Source organism: Cyprinodon tularosa, unplaced genomic scaffold (assembly GCF_016077235.1).
Source record: "Cyprinodon tularosa strain WSP-4 unplaced genomic scaffold, ASM1607723v1 ctg1135, whole genome shotgun sequence".
Classification (NCBI taxonomy): domain Eukaryota; kingdom Metazoa; phylum Chordata; class Actinopteri; order Cyprinodontiformes; family Cyprinodontidae; genus Cyprinodon; species Cyprinodon tularosa.
In genome coordinates, this window is record NW_024037932.1 from 112,694 (window position 1) to 132,814 (window position 20,121).

At 41.3% G+C, this 20,121-nt stretch overlaps 1 protein-coding gene across 1 annotated transcript; it reads right to left on the reverse strand.

Annotated features, from left to right (window-relative positions):
• Positions 1 to 2,772: 2,772 nt before the first annotated feature.
• On the reverse strand, positions 2,773 to 20,121 carry LOC119795318 (protein NLRC3-like). The gene is made up of 11 exons (XM_038303259.1): positions 20,039 to 20,121; positions 18,414 to 18,528; positions 18,165 to 18,329; positions 15,562 to 15,660; positions 12,756 to 12,825; positions 12,426 to 12,636; positions 8,313 to 10,089; positions 7,166 to 7,339; positions 4,378 to 4,542; positions 4,231 to 4,277; positions 2,773 to 4,151 (listed from the first exon to the last, which is right to left on the reverse strand). Exons 5-11 carry the CDS (start codon positions 12,756 to 12,758, stop codon positions 3,610 to 3,612), a joined length of 2,919 nt encoding a protein of 972 aa, XP_038159187.1. The 5' UTR covers positions 12,759 to 12,825; positions 15,562 to 15,660; positions 18,165 to 18,329; positions 18,414 to 18,528; positions 20,039 to 20,121; the 3' UTR covers positions 2,773 to 3,609.

Below are 20,121 nucleotides of genomic sequence, written 5' to 3' on the forward strand. Positions count from 1 at the left end.
CTGCATCATTGCCTAAAACGTATTTCCATATGTAGGCATCCAGTTAACATACTATACCAGCTTTATTAATGGAGCTCTTTAAAGGCTTAGAAGTCTATAAATCTGAGCCATAAACACAAAATATAAAGAAATATTTACTGAGGTGAGAAAGAAAATTCCAGAAATATTTTGTCCAACTAGTTGAGGTTCCAACAAGTTAAACAGATCAGGTCAGAAATGTTCATCAGCCTTTTTAATTGGCCCCTTTTGGTTCAATTAATTAATTTAATTCAGAATTGATCAGCAGCATTCAGGCACGTTATTAGTTATTGTTTTGTCAGTGATCACATAGAGACGCAGCAAACAAACACGATTCTTCTGTTTTTACCCAAAACACTGATTCCTGTCATAAAGAATAAAGAATCACTTTGTGTCGATCTGTCAGGGTTCTGCCCTCTGATTAGGTTCAGTTTCTGTCAGCAATGGCTGGTGAGATTGATTGAGGACCCAAATGCAGAGATGAGTTCTGATTTATTTCATTGGTTAACTGAGGCAGACATCCAAAATGCAAAAATATAAAGAATATTAAACCTTCAGGGAAAAACTTACATGGGGAGCCAAAGATGAAGAAATAACAACAAGGAAGCAGCAGTGAGCGACTGCAGAGGTGGAGTATTTAAGGAGAACAGAACAAAGGAAGGACTAACGAGCTAAATAAGGAGCAGGTGTGAGTGGAACTGACAAGGAGTCCAAAAGGAAAGGAAACAAACACAAGGGGGCAGCAGAGACCGATTGAATCCAATGGAAAATAAACCAAAGAAAAAAACAGAACTGAAACTAAAACCTCAGAGTCACAAATGTGGAGAACATGACAGTTTCTTTGTTGTTCTGCGTCTTTATCGTTGTTTTCTGTCAGTTTTGTATTTCTTGAGTTACAGCGTTTTGCTGAACTGCGATCATCAGAATCAGCTGTGCTAAAGCAGAGAAACCTTAAAAACCTGCAGGAATGGCTGCTGTAGGGAATCCATGTGACTCGTCTTCCCCATCAGTCCATCCTTTGTTCTGTCAGTTTTATATTTCTTAAGCTGCTCTCTGCTGCCCCCTTGTGCCTGTTTCCTTTCCCCTTGGCTCCCTTCTAGTTAGTTCTATCCACACCTGCTCCATATCAGCTCATCAGCCCATCCTTTGTTCTGTGACCCATATAGGCTATACATCACCTCTGCATTTCCTGCTAGTTTCTTGTTTTGTTGCTTCATCTTCTCTTTGCTCCTCTTTAAAGTTTTTCCTGAAGTTAACTTGATTGAAAACTTGATTTTATGTTTTTGGACTTTGCTTCAGTTGTGGGTACGGCAGAGTATTAGGGCCAGACGAGGTTTTATTTTTTTTTATATGAGAATAAAGTCATAACATCATAAGAATAAACTCGCAATACTATGAGAATAAAGTCGTAAATTTATGAGACTAATAAAATACGAGAATAAAGCCATCATTCAACAACCCGTTTCAGAAAGAAAGCTTGGAGCTCCGCCCAGCAGATGATGTCAGACCAGCTCCACCAATCAGCAACCAGAGTCCACTTTGACATCCTGCCCAGTTTGATGCTGCTGCTAAAAGATTTCCTGATTTATCAAACCGATGCTAAAGTAGAACTTCAAACGATGCTCCACATTCCTCATTTAGGGAAGAAAGGGATTCTGGGAAGAGTTGTTGTCATGTTTGGGTTTTGGTTCCTAGCCCACATGCAGAACACACACACAGAGACTGGGGAAAAAGTTCAAAGGTTTAATTAATAAATGGTACAGAAAACAGATCGGGGGGGTAATCAGGTCCAGGGCTGGTCACGACGGGGTTACTGTTCTGGAGGTTGAGCTGAGCGGCAGAGGGGGGAACCAGGAGGGTTCAGAGGCTGTCGGCAGGCTGAGGGCTTGGTGGAGGCTGAGCTTGGTAAAGAGCTTGTAGATCACCAGGTTTGAGTTTCCCTTGCAGATTCTTCTGAGAGCCGGCTGGCAGGTCCTTGGCAGATTAGCAGATCTTTGACTGGTTTTGTTCTCCAGGGTTCTTCTGAGATCAGACAGACAGATTTCCAACAGAGAAACTCTTCAGGGGGTTTCTGGTTTCAGACAGGTTCAACCATAACTGACTAACACTCTGGCCCCGGAGTGTGGTCCTCAGCCCACTTAAATGCTGGTCTCCTGATGAGCAGATGAGGTACAGCTGGTGAAGTCAGCTCCAGCTTCAGGAGATCCAATACGCCCTCTGGTGGAGAAAAGATAGACAGACCCCCATATCCCTCGGCGCCCTCTGGTGGGCAAGCCTCAGGATCCCAACAGATGTCATAAAATAAACTTTATTCTTGTAATTTTATTCTCGTAAGTTTAGATCTTTATTCTTATAATGTTACTTTATCCTCATATGACTTTATTTTCTCAATGTTACGACTTTATTCTCATAATTGTATTAGTTTATTTTCTTAATGTTATGACTTTCTCATAATTTCAAGACTTTATTCTCGTAATATTACGACTTTATTCTGATGACTTTATTCTCTAATTTAAAACATTTTGAAAAATATTGTGTCATACGTGGGAACCTTATTAAATCAGCAAACCTCTCCTCTGCCTCCTCATCTCCACATTTAGGTCCTTCAAAAAAAAAAAAAAAAAACCTCCACAAAAATGGACGCTTTCCCTTTAAAAACTGCATCTATAAGTAATGAACTATTATTAATAGTGGGGATTATTAGTAATTACATCAAACAAAACAGAACCTCGAAATCTTTAAAGAATTATGTGGTTTATTATCATGATACAACATAATTAAGTCCTTAGCTAATAATACAAAGGTAGATGTGTGCAATCTAATAAAATATTTCTTATAAATAGGTGAATAGATTTTATAATATATAATCTTACATTACGTAAAAATAAGTAATCTGTCGCTTGGTGACTCATCTTCCTCAGGTTGTCCTTCATCTTCTCTGGTTCTCGTTCTGCTCCCTAAACGGACCGACGCTCAGCGGAAAAATGCGTTTCCAGATCTCCAGTGAGGTGAAACGGAATAATCCACGTTAGTGCGCGGAAAGGGGGGGCAGACATCCTGCAGTGTCTTTTTCAGTGCTTTGATAATGCTGCCTGGACAGTGTTACAATCAACTGTACTGTAATATAATCACAGTTTTTAGAAAAATACAGTTTCCAAATAAAGGCACTCAGTTGGTCTGATGACAAAAAGGCCAACATTTTAGTTTCCACCATAGAGAACGGAAAGAGCTTCAGCTGACGCTCAGATCCACGCATGCAAGCTCGCAATAAGAGACAAGTAAATATTCAGAGCCCTGAAAACAATGAAATCCTGAAGTTAACATGAATATAATTGTTATTGTGGAGAAAAATCTAAATACGAATAAAAACAAAAGCAGAAAAACCACAAAATCTTTGAAACTCTTGGGATGAGATGCTGACTTTGGACAATAAAGATTATCCGTTTTCATTTTTTCTCTTTTCCAACTTGAATTTAAACTAAAATAAAAAGCGTTTCCTGCAGGAAGATTTGCTTCATATTTAATAAAGTATTTAACGGTTTTCTTACTGCAGGCCTAGAAGTTTTCCTTTCTACCTAAAAGCACCAAACTCTACTCTATTGGACACAGATAAACAGAGGAACCCGGCCAGAACCCAAATCCAGGATAAAGATCTTGGGTGAATTTGGTGTTCAGGGTGTAGAGATGGATCGGTTTAGCAGAGGAGGCTCTGTAGAAGGACAGGCTGCCGGCCGATTGGTCGACGTACACGCCTATCTTATGGTAGGGAGCGGAGGAGGAGCAGGTGGAGATGAACTCCCTCTTGTTATCGTGGCAGACGGAATAACAGCCGTCGTCGGAGCAGCTCAGACTCCAGGACATGTTGTTGAATCCGAACTCGCAGTCGTTGCTGTTTCCTTTGCGTCGGACTCCTCCGTAGCTCACAGAGATCTCCACCTTCCCGCTCCATATGACCTCCCAGTAGCAGCGGTCAGGAAGGCTTTCATTGCACAGAACCTGGGGCCACCAGTCGAACCTGTGCGGGTGATCAGGATACGAGCGGACCTCGTCCACACCCGTCACCTTCCTGTCGTCATCGGACAGTCGCAGTTTTCCATTCACCGTGTTTGGGTCGATGGTGATCCGACAGGAATCTGGTGGAGAAAAACCATCCAGCTGCAGTTATTGATCAATTACTGACACTTTAATGACTCCTGAATAATTATTACTTACATTTCCTCAGACCTGGTGTCAACCATCGGGCTCCAGATGGCTCCACCCTGAAAGGAGGAGGGGCTAATTTACTATAGATTTTATTACATCTGTGCCACATGCTCATAAATAACCATGAAGCAAACATCTGCAGTGAGCATCTCCAACCTGAGTGTTTTTGGTTTCCAGGAAGAATCCAGTGCAGTCAGCTTCTTCACTCCGTCTCCTGGATGGTTGTAGCTCAAGTCCAGTTGATTTAGGTGGGAAGGGTTGGAGCGCAGAGCTAAGCTCAGAGAAACGCAGCCTTCCTCTGAGATCAGACAACCTGACAGGCTGCAGGCACACAAACGCATCGCGTCATTCATTATTATAGCATGTTTTTCTTCTGAGGTCGAAAAGAGCAAATGTAATATTATATTCAATAAAGAGACAATTTAGACCAACTGGCTCTAATATCTTTAGAGGAAAGGATGTGAACCAAGTACCAGGTCTCTGAACCGGGTCAAGGAACCAAAATAACTGAATTTTACTAGAAACGGTCTTCAACTGTTCCAAAACAAACATTCTTAAATCCACAAAACCGGTTAATAACGTTTTTATTTTTCCTTCTCTATATATTTTAATAAATTTTCTCAAAGCATAGCCAATGTCAGGGAGGCTCAAACCATTTCCTGTTCCTTTTCCACTGCCACCCCAGCAAGTTGCCGAGACACAACTGAGCTATCATCAAACGTCAACAAATGTAACCGAGTTAAATTAACCGGGTCCAAAATAATAATGCTAACTTAGTAAGTCACGATAAAGGTTGCAAATATACACTACCGTTCAACAGTTTGTCCTTATTTCTGAAGGAAAATCTCTGTACTTTTCAATAAGATAACTTTAAACTAGTCTTAACTTTAAAGAAATACACTCTATACATTGCTAATGTGGTAAATGACTATTCTAGCTGCAAATGTCTGGTTTTTGGTGCAATATCTCCATAGGTGTATAGAGGCCCATTTCCAGCAACTATCACTCCAGTGTTCTAATGGTACAATGTGTTTGCTCATTGGCTCAGAAGGCTAATTGATGATTAGAAAACCCTTGTGCAATCATGTTCACACATCTGAAAACAGTTTAGCTCGTTACAGAAGCTACAAAACTGACCTTCCTTTGAGCAGATTGAGTTTCTGGAGCATCACATTTGTGGGGTCAATTAAACGCTCAAAATGGCCAGAAAAAGAGAACTTTCATCTGAAACTCGACAGTCTATTCTGGTTCTTAGAAATGAAGGAGGAATTGCTAAGAAATTGAAGATTTCCTCCAACAGTGTGTACTACTCCCTTCAGAGGACAGCACAAACAGGCTCTAACCAGAGTAGAAAAAGAAGTGGGAGGCCGCGTTGCACAACTGAGCAAGAAGATAAGTACATTAGAGTCTCTAGTTTGAGAAACAGACGCCTCACAGGTCCCCAACTGGCATCTTCATTGAATAGTACCCGCAGTAGCCTGTTTGTGCTGTCCTCTGAAGGGAGTAGGACACACCGTTGGAGGAAATCTTTAATCCACTGGACTTTGTTTCCAAGTTTGAAGACGTTTCTCTTCCATCCAGGAAGATTTTTCAATTCCAAATGTCAGAAATAGCGTTTAGTTCCAGGCTTTATACAGTAGCCCAACAAAGCCTGGTTGAAACGGATGAACGGGTCCCCCCCTTTGGAATGGGGGTCGTTTGGCTTCTTTGTTAGCCTGCAATGCCCCATGCCTGTCTATGTCTCTGAAAGGGGGGTCGTTAGAGGGAATAGTTGGCCTGGCTGAATAGGAGAGGTCTTCTGTTCTCTAGCGGGAAGGAATCAACTCTATCGCTACATTTTAGGTTTTTTAAAAAGCTGAAATTGGAGTCCTCCTCGGGACAAGACTCTGCGATACATCTGGACCAGAATGTTCACATTTTGGACAAAGAAGACAGGTGGCTTAAACAGAAGGGGGTGGACTTTACTCAGAATTCTGATTTTAATCTCAGATTTCTGACTAAATTCTGAGAATTCTGACTGAATCCTGTCAGCTAACAAACTGTCAGCTAATGGCAGCCATTACTGTTTTAGAGACTAGCTCTCTTGTTTTAATCACCTTCTGCTCTTCCATTAATCAAATAGAATCAGCAGGGACCCTCAGGGACGGAAAAAGTCGCCTAATTCCATCATTTTCCACCAATGTGTTCCTGTTTCTCCCAAACTACTCACATCTCCTACTCCATGGTGTCCATCTACATTAAGATCCACAATTCTGAGATTCAAGTCAAAATTCTGACTTTTTTTTACCATATTAAACTGAAATAAAATTTAAAAATCAGTTTTTAAATACTTTTTATCTTTTCAGTGGCCGTAATCCTCTTCCGTCTTCCATCTACAAACGCATATTATCTCATTTTAAGAGTGAAGGAGCTTTACTCCATTGGCAGATCATCTTATTTACCTTCTTAAATAAAGGGTAAATAAACTTAATTTAAGAAATCTACTTATTTCTAGGTTGTTTTTGCAGCGCAGGTATTGATAACGTTGATAGCTGGACAGATCCATCATTTTCAGTTTTCAGTAGATATTCAAATAGAGGCTTTAAAAATAATAAAATGAGACGCAAATCAGAAAAGACGAGAGAATCACTGAGAAAAGGAAGAAACAGATCCCTGTAGGTCAAAAGCAAGAGATTCAGGAAAGAGAATCAATCTGAATCTGTGAATCAGTAACTGAAAGTGGAACTGCATTAGTGGGAGTCAGGGAAGAGGTAGTAAAGGAAGCTGGATCCTTCCTATCTATAGCTCCTTGATTTAAGGACCTACTGATGTTCCTATCTGGCTCCATAAGGAATCCCACAATCCTTTGCAGGACAGGATGCAAATTTCTTCCCTTGTACTCTGTGTGACACATTGAAATAATGTTGTGTGTTGGAGGGCTGTAATCTCAATTGTGAACCTTTACCTTAGAGACTCCAGCAGACATTCTGGACTCCCGAGTCCTTCGGACAGGAGCTTCACTCCTGAATCCTGCAGGTCGTTGTTACTCAGGTCTAGTTCTCTCAGGTGAGAAGAATGAGAACACAGAACTCTGGAAAGGTCCTCACACGTTTCGGGCAGGAGATTACAGACACTTAATCTGAGAAGACAGAAGTAGGAGCAGTCCTGGTTAGAGTGGGGCCCTAGGCAAAGACAGGCAGGGGCCCCTCTGAAATGAGAAGATATAAAACAGCCCCATTCTCCAGATGTAGAAATGTTAATAGAATAGACATCCATTATCTGTTCTAGGTTGTGTCCCTCTCTTCTTGTCCCTTTTCTTCTTGTTTTCCTCTCTATGTTTTGTACTCAGCTGACTTTTCATGCTGTCTCTAAAGGAATGAAAGATTTTTTCCAGGCACTAAGCTCACTTAGCTGATTGCTCCTTCCTGTGTTTCCAAAAAGGCCAAAGTAAATAACCCAGTCCTTCTTTTCACTGTAGACAAGCCATGATCTGCTTCTCTGTTCTCCATTTTTCATTTGGATGAAATAATAGCTGCATGAATCATGACAGCAGACAAGATAGAGGAGAGCAGGAGGCGGGGTTACCAATCTACTTGCTCTGGAGAGCAGAGTTCGCTGCTTTTAGATGTTGTCTCCAAAGTCTCCAGTAGCAGAAAAAAGTCTCTAGATTTGGCGCTAGGAGCTTTTTAGAAATCAAAGTGCTAGAGGGGTCTGAAAAGTGGCTAAATATAGCGACTAAAGCGCTAAGTTGGCAACACTGCTCTTTGCATGGTTTGTTTTCAAATGGTTTGCTGCTGTCTGTTTGGACCTTTCTGAACATGTGCAGCAAATGGACTGATCCAATATGGTGGACACTGAAAGGGGGGGGGGGGGGGGGCTGAGACACAATATAAGCGTTCTGATGGCATTTTAGCGAAAGGAAACATAATTAATGTGCACAAATAATGAATAACTGTATTAACCACACATGTAAAAGGAGATTTATGGGCCCCCCAGGAACTTGGGGTCCTGGGCAACTGCCTAGTATTGCCTAATTGTTAGCCCCCCCCCCCTGTCAGAAGCAGTTCAGTCATCTATTTTTACTGGATCAATAACGTGTGTCTTATACTCACAGAGCTTTGTTCGACTCTTTGAGAACGGGGAGCAACTTCAGACACGCCTGATTGGAATTGAAGAATTCCTTCAGGTCAAACAGATCCAGGTCTCTTTCTGATGACAGTAAGATGAAGACGAGCGCTGACCACTGGGCTGGAGACAGATTTTCTGAGGAAAGGCTTCCTGACATCATGGACTGTTTGACCTCTTCAACAAGGGCACAATCATTCATTTCATTCAGACAGTCGAACAGATTGATGATTCTGTCAGCAGTCAACTCTTGGCTCGTCTTCCCCTTTATGTACTGGATTGTTTGGTCGTTGCTCTCTGAGCTTGGTTCTGTTTGTTTGATCAGACCATTCAATAGAGCCCGATTGGTCTTCATTGAAAGACCCAGAAAGAACCGGAGGAACAAATCCAGGTGTCCATTTGGACTCTCTAAGGCCATGTCTATTGTACTCTGGTAGAAATGCTGTTCTTTGTCTTTTCTTGTTTTAGACTTTGGGAGGGTTTGTTCTTCTGCTTCCTTGATGAAGGTCAGATGGACGTGAAGAGCAGCCAGGAACTCCTGAACACTCAGATGGACGAAGCAGAACACCTTCTCCTGGTACAGTCCTCTCTCCTCTCTAAAGATCTGTGTGAACACTCCTGAGTAAACTGAGGCTGCTCTGATATCGATGCCACACTCTGTCAGGTCTGATTCATAGAAGATCAGGTTTCCTTTCTGCAGCTGATTGAAAGCCAGTTTTCCCAGAGACTCGATCATCTTCCTGTTCTCTGGACTCCAAGGTGAATCTGTCTCAGCTCCTTCATCGTACTTTACCTTCTTCACTTTGGTCTGAACCACCAGGAAGTGGATGTACATCTCAGTCAGGGTGCTGGGCAGCTCTCCTTGGTTCTGTGTCTTTAACAGATCCTCCAGAACCGTAGCAGAGATCCAGCAGAACACTGGGATGCGACACATGATGTGGAGACTTTTAGATGTCTTGATGTGGGAGATGATCCTGCTGGCCTTCTCCTCATCTCTGAATCTCTTCCTGAAGTACTCCTCCTTCTGTGGGTCATTGAATCCTCTGATCTCTGTTACCATGTCAACACACTGAGGAGGGATCTGATTGGCCGCTGCAGGTCGTGTGGTTATCCAGAGGAGAGCAGAGGGAAGCAGTTTCCCCCTGATGAGGTTCGTCAGTAGAACATCCACTGAGGTGGACTCTGTAACATCAGTCAGGACCTGGTTGGTTTTGAAGTCCAGAGGAAGTCGACTCTCATCCAGACCATCAAAGATGAACAGAACCTGGAACTGATCAAAATGCTGGATTTGGGCTTCTTTGGTTTCAGTGAAGAAGCGATGAACAAGTTCCACCAAGCTGAACTTTTTCTCTTTCAGCACATTCAGCTCTCTGAAGGTGAATGGAAATATGAACTGGATGTTCTGGTGGGCTTTGCCTTCAGCCCAGTCCAGAGTGAACTTCTGGGTTAAGACTGTTTTCCCAATGCCAGCCACTCCGTTGGTCATCACTGCTCTGATTGGTTGATCTCTTCCTGATGGCGGCTTTAGAATGTCTTCTTGTCTGATTGTTGTTTCTGGTCTGTTTGGTTTCCTGGATGCTGTTTCAATCTGTCTGACCTCATGTTTACTGCCGACCACTCCAGTCCCCCCCTCTGTGATGTAGAGCTCTGTGTAGATCTGGTTCAGAAGGCTTGGACTCCCTGCTTTAGCGATTCCCTCAAATATGTGCTGAAATTTTTTCTTAACATTTGTCTTTAGATTACTCTGGCAATTGACAGGAGAACCTACAATGAAAAATAAGAGCAGTTAGTTCTTCTCTAGTTAGAAGAAGATTACCTGCTATGGCTAAAAACATTACATTGAACTTTCTGGTTCCAAGGTTTACTTCTTAACTTGAAGTTTAATTAACGGGTGTATTTCCTGTGACTTTCAACCATTCTGTGGGGGGATGGGGGGTTGGGTGTTCAGGACACCACAGTGACAGAGAAACAGTCCCTCCAGCGTGTCCTGGGTCTCCCTCTGGTCCTCCTCATGGTAGGACGTGCCAGAACACCTCACCAGGGAGGCGTCCAGGAGGCATCCTAACCAGATGCCGGAGGAACCTCAACTGGCTCCTCCTGGAGGAGCAGCGGCTCTACTCCTAGTCCTCCCTGGATGACTGAGCTCTGCATCCTTTCTCTAAGGGAGAGCCCAGACACACTACGGAGAAAACTCATTTCTCATTCTATCGGTCATGACCCAAAACTCTTGACCATAGATGAGGCCAGAAACGTAGATCAAGAGCTTTGCGTTTTGGCTCAGTTCTCTCCTCACTACAACAGCCCGGTACAGCGCACGCTTCACAGTAGATGCCGCAAAAATCCGCCTGTCAATCTCCCGCTCCATCTTCCCCTTTTTTGGGAACAATACCCCAAGATACTTAAATTCCTCCACTAGGGGCAGTACATCCTCCCCAACCCGGAGAATGTACTTTACCCTGTTCCCTTTTCCAGACCAGGGTCTCTGATTTGGAGGCAGATCCTCATCCCGGTCGCTTCACACTCGGCTGTGAACTGCTCCAGTGAAAGCCGGAGATCACTTCTTGATGAAGCCAATAGAACCACATCTTCTGCAAATAGCAGAAACGCCATCCTAAAGCCACCAAAATGGATTCCCTCAACACCTTGGCTGCGCCTAGAAATCAGTGATAAAAGGCAACCTTGGTGGAGTCCAACTCTCACTGGAAACAAGTCCAACTTACTGCCGGCAATGCAGACCAGGCTCTGACACCGGTCATACAGAGACCCAACAGTCCTTATTAAAAGGACCGGTACTCCATACTCCCAGAGTATCCAGATCCCCGGAAAAGACCTTACCAAGGAGGCTAGAGTGTGATTCCTCTGTAGTTGGAACACAACCTTTGGTCCCCCTTTTTAAAAAGGAGGACCACCAACCCAGTCTGCCAATCCAAGGGAACTTCCACCAATGTCCACACAATGTTGCACAGTCACGTTAACCAACACAGCCCCAAAACATCCAGAGCCTTAAGGTTCTCTCCCGGGGACTTGCCGCCTAGGGCTTTTTAACCGCCACGGTGACCTCAGCAACAGGGATGGGAGAACCTGACCCGGAGCCCCCAGGCTCTGCTTCCTCAATGGAAGACGTGTTGATGGAATTAATGATGTCTTTGAGGTACCGACATACAACGTCCCGAGTCGAGGTCAGCAGAACTCTGCCTCCACTATTAACAGTGTTGGTACTGCACTGCTTCCCCCTCCTGAGATGCTGGATTGTGGACCAAATTTGCTTAAAAGCCGTATGGAAGTCTTTCTCTATGGCCTCTCAGAACTCTTCCCATGACTGAGTTTTTGCCTAAGCCACCAGTTGAGCCACCTGCCGCTTTGACTGCTGGTACATATCAGCTGCTTCTGGAGTCCCACAGGCAAATAAAGCCCGATAGGACTCCTTCTTAAGCTTGACAGCTTCCCTCAGCGCTGGTGTCCGCCAGCGTTTTAGAGTGTTGCTCTTGTGACATGCATCGACAACCTTGTGGCCGCAGCTCCGACTAGCTGCCTCAACAATAGAGGCACGGAACATGGTCCCCCACTCAATGTCCCCCACCTCCCTCAGGAACGTGTTAGAAACTGTCGACAGATGACGACAGAGGCCATATTTCCGTACACTGAAAATAACCTTCCTCTTCAGTCGTGTTGTTGGGTTCTTATGTACTGTGATCTGCAGCCTCTTTAACTCCATTTAACCCCTGAGGTTTCCGGGTCGCACCAAGTTAGCAGAGTTATTTGCCTGTTCGGAAAGAACACCCATCAGTTGCTCCTTTTTTCGAGGCCATTTAACGCATTATTCTATTCACTTACCCTCTCCTCTCATAACACGCAGAGAAAGAAGATCTTTGTTGGATAAAAACAAAATCAGTGCAGAGTTTAAAGACTTTGGGTCACCATTTCTTTTAGAGTTCATTGCTAAAATATGTAATAGGCGTGGTTTCCTGCTCCAGCACAGTTGAGTTTAATTAAAAGCTGCCAGTTGTGCTAAAGTAGGGAAACCTCTAAAACCTGCAGGACGGCGGCATCCGAGGACCGACTTCAGGGATGCCTTTAATAGACTGTATTGGGTGGCTTACTGTTGTGCAGGCGATCAGCCAGATTCTCCTGCTTCATGTTCCTCAGAAAGTTGACAGCGATGTTTAGAAATTGCTCTCTGCTGCTCCTCCTCTGCTCCTCATCGTCACCCTTCCACTGACTCGCTAAGCCTTCAGGGTTATCTGGACTCAGGGACTTTTTAAACTTATTCAGTTCATCCTTAACGAAACCAATCACGTTTTCTTCAAGCTCCTGAAAAGACAAACCAAACAAAGGAAGACTGAGATTCTGGAGCCCAATATCAGATCCATGTTGGACGGATCCACGGTCCTCTGGTCTGCAGGAACAGCTGTAGTTGTTTAGGTACAGACCATGAATATGGAGTCCAGCTGGGTTTGGTGCGGCTGGGCAGACGAAACACTGGGAACCTCTGGGTCCGCTCTGTGGAGGAACCAGGATGAATTAGCTGGTGTTCCAAGGTTTCAGAAAGTTCTGCTTGGTGGTCAGTCAACATTTCCTTTAGTCATGGATCTAGAGGTGTTTGCAGATCCCTGCAGTCCCTGTTTAAGCTGAATTTTGGCCTGGATGGACTGAAAGGTCCTCATAATATCCAAGACTTTTCATTTCTACCGATTTGTTAGAGACAATTAGAGATTACAGATAAAATACTTCCTACTTTCTCTCTCAGCTAAGTGTGAAACAGCTGCTTAATTAGGGAAAACTATGTGAGGTCATGCATGTTTAAGTCAATAATAAAATCATAATTATCTAATTTAGCTAAAACTAGAAAACTGACTGAAAAAAAACACAATTTCACACTTTATGAGCCTCTTTTAAAACAAAAATGTATTGAAAAGAAAAAAAAATCATTCAAAAAAAATTTAAAGCTGCTTTTAAGTGGATTTTATATGTATGAAACAGTTAAAACTCATGATTCTGCTTTTCTCGACCTTTTGGTTCCCAGTTCTGTTTTATTTCATGTTATTCTGTTTGTTAAGATTTATATCATTTTTGAGTTCTTAGTTTTAATCTATTGTTCTTTCAGCAATCCCTCTAATCTCTTTTCTGCATTTTATTTTCTAGTTTTAGTTGAAGTCATTCATTTTATTTCTTTTAGCTTTATTTCAGTTAGATCTTCTTTTCCCTTGTTACTCTCTGCTGCCCTCTAGTGTCCCTTTTTTCCCCCTTGGCTCCTTTTTAGTTGCTCCTGTCCACAGCTAGCCTGGTAAACTAGCCCCACCCACCAGCGGCCAAAATCATTTTTGCCTTCGAGGTTGGTCTAGCCTCCATCAATGCCCCAGAACTGGCAGACCAATCAGAACTCAGATGCGTTTTGAATTTCTGGATGCAAAGTGGGCGGGGTTTTGACGGCGTGACGACATGGCTGCACAACAGTAGCATTCACTGCAGCAGTAGCTTTCTATGGAGGGCTCTATTGAAAGTTAAAAGTTCTCTTTTCTGTTGCCATTGTTCAACAAAAGTATGTTTTAAGATCATTTGAGGAAACAATATTATACTTTAAAGCGTCACTATATGGTCCATGTACCAGTGGTGTCAAAAGTTCACATGTTTGTTACTTCAGTAGAAGTATAGATACTGCTGTTTAAAAACACTTCAAAAAGTATATCATCATATATTTCGAAATATTTCAAATTAAAACATTTTTATTTATTTTTTATGTCTTAATCAGGGTGGGCGGGGCGGCACCCTATTGGTCAGCCACCACTGGTTAGAGCAGTGATGGTTAATGAGGCATCATGAAGCTGGTTGATTCTGTCTCAGAATACTGACACCTGCTGGACATTTAAAGACACTACAGGCAGCTGATTGGACAGACTGAACTGAATTGATTTGATGACCTACTACAACTATACCATTTCAGTTATTATAGGTTATATTCTATTATTTCATATCTATTTTCAAACTGAAAATATCTGATATTTTTAGATGCAGCCGATAAATAATGTAAACATATTTTTAGGGGAAAATGTGATTCAGGATCCTTGTGGACTAGGATTTAAAAAAAAAATTTTTTTAAACGATAAGTACAGTAAAAACCTTAAAGAAATTAACTTTAATTCAGAGAAGTTGAGTGATGAAATTAAAATAAAAACAGAACAGCTGTATCGTTTCTTTTAGGCTCCAAAATTCTGGATCATTTTACTGAAAAACTGCAAAAGATGAGACATTTTTATTTTTTTTTTATTTTTTAGCAGATGCATCATGTTGACAGATACGATTTTAAACCCAGTTTAGTGAGTCAGTCAGTTAGAAACCGCTCCTGGATCGGTCACAGTGTTTGGTTCTATGGGCTCCATGCATCACTATTAATGGACCCATCCTTAGGGTAGAGTTTTATGAATGGTATTTTATTCCATCACAGTCCAAGCTGACCAGTAGAAAAACGTTTCCTCAGACAGACCATCAGAAATCTTCCCTTCAGAGGAAACTGACATGTAAAGAACATTAATCAGTAATAAGAGATTTAAAAAGAATGACCTCTAAACAAAAAATCCACGTCAACTCGTATCGTTCCTCACTTTGTCTTCCATCAGGGAAAGGAAGGAAAAACTCTTAAACCTTATGTGGCATCAGACGGCTCCGCTTCTCAGGAAACAGGAAAAGCTCAACCTAATATTCTTTTTATACTTTTTTTTTTTAAATAGCAGTTTATAGAACTATGGGTTGAACTTTTGCATTCAGATTTTAAATAAAAAAATTTGTTTTTTATTTTATTTGTGTTTTTCTTTCAAACGACGAATCTCTCGGTACTTTGCATCTACTGAGGACAAACGTTGATGCAGCTGCTTTAAAGTCTGCAGATTCATTTAAAGCTTCTTTAACGGCTGATAAACAACTTTTTTTTTAAAAGTGGGAACCAGTTTTTATTCTAAAGCTGTAGAAATATTCATTTTTATTTCCCCTAAAACTACCAAATGAATCTAAGCGATGAAATAAAAACGATCTGAAACCGTTTTTCCTTCTATCGGGTTTTAAATTTTAATTTGTTCTTGTGCACTTTATTTGCTGCAAACTTAGAGAAAGAGATCCACCTATACAGGAACATAGAGTTGTGACGCATAGATTCTGACCATCCAATCTTCAGGATGTTCAAAGCTTTTCTTGTTGTTTCATGTTGGACCGTTTATGGATAGAAAGCGTTTGGAAGGAGCTCACCTCTTTGCAGAACTGCCATCTGCTTGGAAATTAATCAGTCGAGGATTTGACTTGTCGCTGCGACAGGAGACGCCGATGGGTCCAGCTTCTGTTTTCTCCCTGTCAAACAAGAAGCAGGTTTGATGACGTCTGCTGATGGCAGCAGGAAGATCTGGACTCGGTTCTTCCAACCTTCATCCTAGAGAGACGGATTTTCTCAATAGAACTTCATTTAAAAGTAGTTTAAGACTTAATCCAGACTTTGACTAGGCCAATCAAAACCTTCAGTTTGCCAACTGCTGTGTTCTTCAGATGAAGGAGAAACTGATTTCTGGATCTTCTACTCAGCTTAAAGGTGAACTAGAAAACAAATACTTATAGTTTCACCTTTGCTGGCATATATGAAATGAAATACATCATAAGTGAAAAAGTTCCAGCATTTTATTGTTTATAGTGTAAAATAAATCGCTAAGATAGCAGGCGACAGCGATTCCTCATTCGGTCACGTGACGCACTAGGACGCCGTGACGTCAGTTTAATCAGGAAGTCCTTTTTCATAGCGAGTCAATATTTATTCATCTTACTGATGGAGTTTTTATCCTTTAACGAGGACAAATATGAAGCAGTCAGAGTCTGAGTGGTTTTATTAATTCTCGCTGTTTTAGTCATCGCTGATAAATGTTCTTTGATAAACATGTTCACAACAAGTTCATCTTTCAAAACATTTTACAGATGGAAAAAAAATGAATTCTGATGGGTTCTGTGGTGGCTGGGTTCGGTCCAGTTGGGAGCAAGCTGCTCCGGCTGGGTGTGAAGGCTGGTCTATGGCAAGCCGTTTTGACATTTAGTAGAAGCGCTGTCCTGTTTATCTTTAAAATAAGATTCTTCTTCGTCAAAACTACGTTCCTACTAGCCAGAAATGTACATATAGATATCCTAGATGACATTTTTACAAAAAATTAATTTCAGGAACCCAAAAATATAATTGTACTAGTAAGAAATACCTAGAACATGTTTATATGCTTGACTGAATATATATTTCAGATGTCTCAAATGCATTTCTTCCTCATCATAATGAACATTTCAAGTATATTAAATAACTTTCTTCCTTTTAGTGTTTCTACAATCGGATTACGAGGATCTTAGAAATCCAGAATGATTATTTTAGATCGGAGTAACGTCATTCTGATATCTGAAAGTACTGAAATATTCTATTTAGATCGGAGGAATACTTTTAAAGATATCTAAAAAGCGGCCACCTAAAATAAGTCAAGATTTGTAGAAATGTGAAACGCAGTTCTTACTAGTACTAATTTAATTACTAGTACTATAAATTGCAATCAGTGATATCTAAAAGCAGTATTATAATTGTGACTAGGTGGGCTATCTATGATAGAAATGTGACTCGTCTACCTGCCTGTTTTAAGTTAAAATGACGCCTCATTACTTTTTTGAATGTTAGTCAAAATATGTTTCTAAGTTTCTAAAACTGCATTTTGGATAGATATAAAAATTTAGATATCTGAAATTCCAACTTAACTATTCAGATTTCAATAATTATATTTCTACTAATAGAAATATATTCTATATGAAAGAATTGGATTTCTGTTTATCTAGATTATCTTCATTTCTGATATCTGAAATATTAATTATGACCAGTGGTAGTAGCTCTATTATAGAAATCTGAAATTAGAGTTCATCCTCGTCAGAATTCAGTTTAGAAAGGATTATTCTAGAGATCTGAAATGTTAATTTTGACTAAGAAGAAATGCATTTAAGACGTCTGAAATATATATTCAGTCAAGCTAATAAATATCAAAAGGGCCACTTAAAAGTTTTAAAGATTTCTAGATATTTGAAAGTTTATTCTGACAAGTAGAATATTATTATTGGCAGCCAGAAATTTTATTTTTGCTGATAAAAATGTAATTTAGGTTTAGAATATCTACATGTGCATTTCTGGCTGGTAGGAGTGAAGTATTGACTAGGAAGAATTTTATCTTAGAGATAAATGGAACAATAAAGAGGACGGTGCTTCTAATAAATGATAAAACGGCCTGCCATAGCTCCTGCAGTGGGTCCCTGCCTGCAGAAACTGACTGTCATCCATCGCGGTTCCTGTTGTTCTGGAGCTCGGACCATAAAAATATGGAAATCCATCTGGAGCTGCAGCTGTTATCGGTTCATTTTTGTCTAATTATTTACTTTCCGGATCGAAATCTGATGCAAAACCGGTTATTTTGGATAATAAAACTTTCCTTTTCCTGATCCAAAGCCATTCCTACAGCAGACCAGTGCAACGACGTTTAAACAATCCTTTTAGAGCTCTGTGTCGTTTGACCACAGTGACGTCACAGCTGGGTTTGGTCATGTGACACGCTGGAAAAATCTCCTATTTTATTACTTGGAGCATTTTTAGCGCGATTTAGAGAAGCCAAATAGAGAAAAGAAAGGATCATCTACCATCATAAACCATAAAACCGCTCTAGACTTCTTTCTGTTTGAAATAATAACTCCAAATAAAACCTGAAACAGATTACAGGACATTTCTGTATAAATATCCTTTATTGATTCACTGTTGGAGGAAATCATTTTACGAACCTGAACATTTAGAGAGAGCTCACCTCTTAGCAGGAGGCCCGCCTCCCTTAAAGTCGATCAAATAGGAATTTGACCTGTTGCTCTTTAAGGAGGCAAATTAGGGACCACTTTCATCCTCAGGTTCAGGTTCAGGTTCTGGTTCTGGTTCTGGTCCAGGTCCAGGTCCAGGTTCTGGTTCTGGTCGTTTCCTGTGGATAAAGATGCTTTTATGATGTCCATGCTGATCTCTGACACAGAGGAGATTCCTGGACAGTTAGAGGTGATGATCTGACCTTTGACCTTTGCTCTGCTCCTCAGGCTCTCCACACGGAGCGGAGTCGGAGGGAGCGGCTCGCTCCTCCCCGTCGTCACGCCGATCCATGATGCTCACGCACCTCCTGCCTTCATCTGAGGAGGAAACATCCTTCAGCTAAACTCTGAGCAGCGGATCACATGTTGTAGAATCTGCCAGCTCCTCTCTGATTGGCTGCCCTGAACTCTGCAAAAACTATCTAGAAATAAATAAATTAAATATCTCAAAGTGTATTTACCCTTGCTTTGAGTGGATAAAATGATTCGCCAATGGAATGAGCATTTTTACTCTAACTTCAAATTTAAATGATCTTGTTCTGTTGGCAAAGTGTCTCCCTTACCCGCTCAATTCAAGACAAAATGAACTTATTTGAAGAAATAATGACTTATTTATTTTTAAAAAACTAAATATTTATTTTGGAGTTAAATATTTATTCAAAAAAGTATTTAGTTTAAAGCCAAGAGTATCTAAAATCTACACTGAGGTGAGCATAAAATGCAACAGCAGCAAACTGTGACACCCAGGAAATGACAGTAAAGTGTCTGCTGATAACAATAAAGCCAGAAGGTAAAATGAAAACATAAGCGGCTCCTTTCAGACACTGCAGAGCAAATCCTTCCTGCCAGCGGCTCTAATATCCAGGATCTAAACGCTGCAGCATCCTGAGCAGCGCAGCTCATCCACAGATCTGACCTGCCTCTCCTACAGGCCACACCTGCTGCCTATCTACACTAATGAGCCTAACAAGCTGTCAAACAGGAGTGAAGGGGGGGGGGGGGACAGGGCAGTGATGCATTCATGGGCCCAAAACGGGTGGGAATTTCCAGCTATGTTATGTAAACACTGTTTTCAGCTAATAAACCAGCAGGTTACATTCATGTAATCTGAAAATAAATTCACTAGTTCTTCACGTGCTGTAAAAACTTATAAAAATGATGTTATTCATGTTGAACTAAAAATAAATAAATCTGCTATCCTGTCACTGAGTTGTAGAATCATCTCCCTATAAATATTTAATTCCGATAATTATTTAATAAGATCCTAATCTAAAGGGCGTGCGATGTTTTTATAGACTAATGTGAATTTTTTATTGTTTTATGCAAAAAACTACGATAAAAACGGACTAAAATGGAAAATAAAACAGCATAATTGGCTGTAAGGAGACTATAGAACTCCCTGCTTAACCTCACAGCAGATCCGGGCTTTGACTAGGACACAACATTTCATTCTGGTCATGGTGAAAGGTTCAGTCCTGCTTCTACCTCCAGTTTGGTCCCAGATTTCCCCAAAAAACCCAAACCCAGCTGCGGACCCAGCTGCGGATCCAGCTGCTAATCCAGCTGCTGATCCAGCTGCTTCTTCAGCGTTTTTAGAGAAGCTCTACAGAAACAAGCAGTTCTTCTGCATCTGCTGACCATCATCTCTCTGATGGAGACATTCTGCTCAGACTAACAAACATGGAGGATGAGAATAACGGTCCTGCTCATTTCCGCCCCTCAACCTTAAAGAGGAGTTAGAGCTGCAGATAAATCTGCTCCTCCTGCAGGAGATCAAGTTCTACCTGCTGCTAGAAACTATTTAAACCTTAAAAACTGGTTACTTTACCTTCAGACGGAGATTTGATCGCAGAAAACAAAGTGCGCAACAGCGAGTTGGGAAAGCGAAAGTAAACTATGGAAGCCCATTTC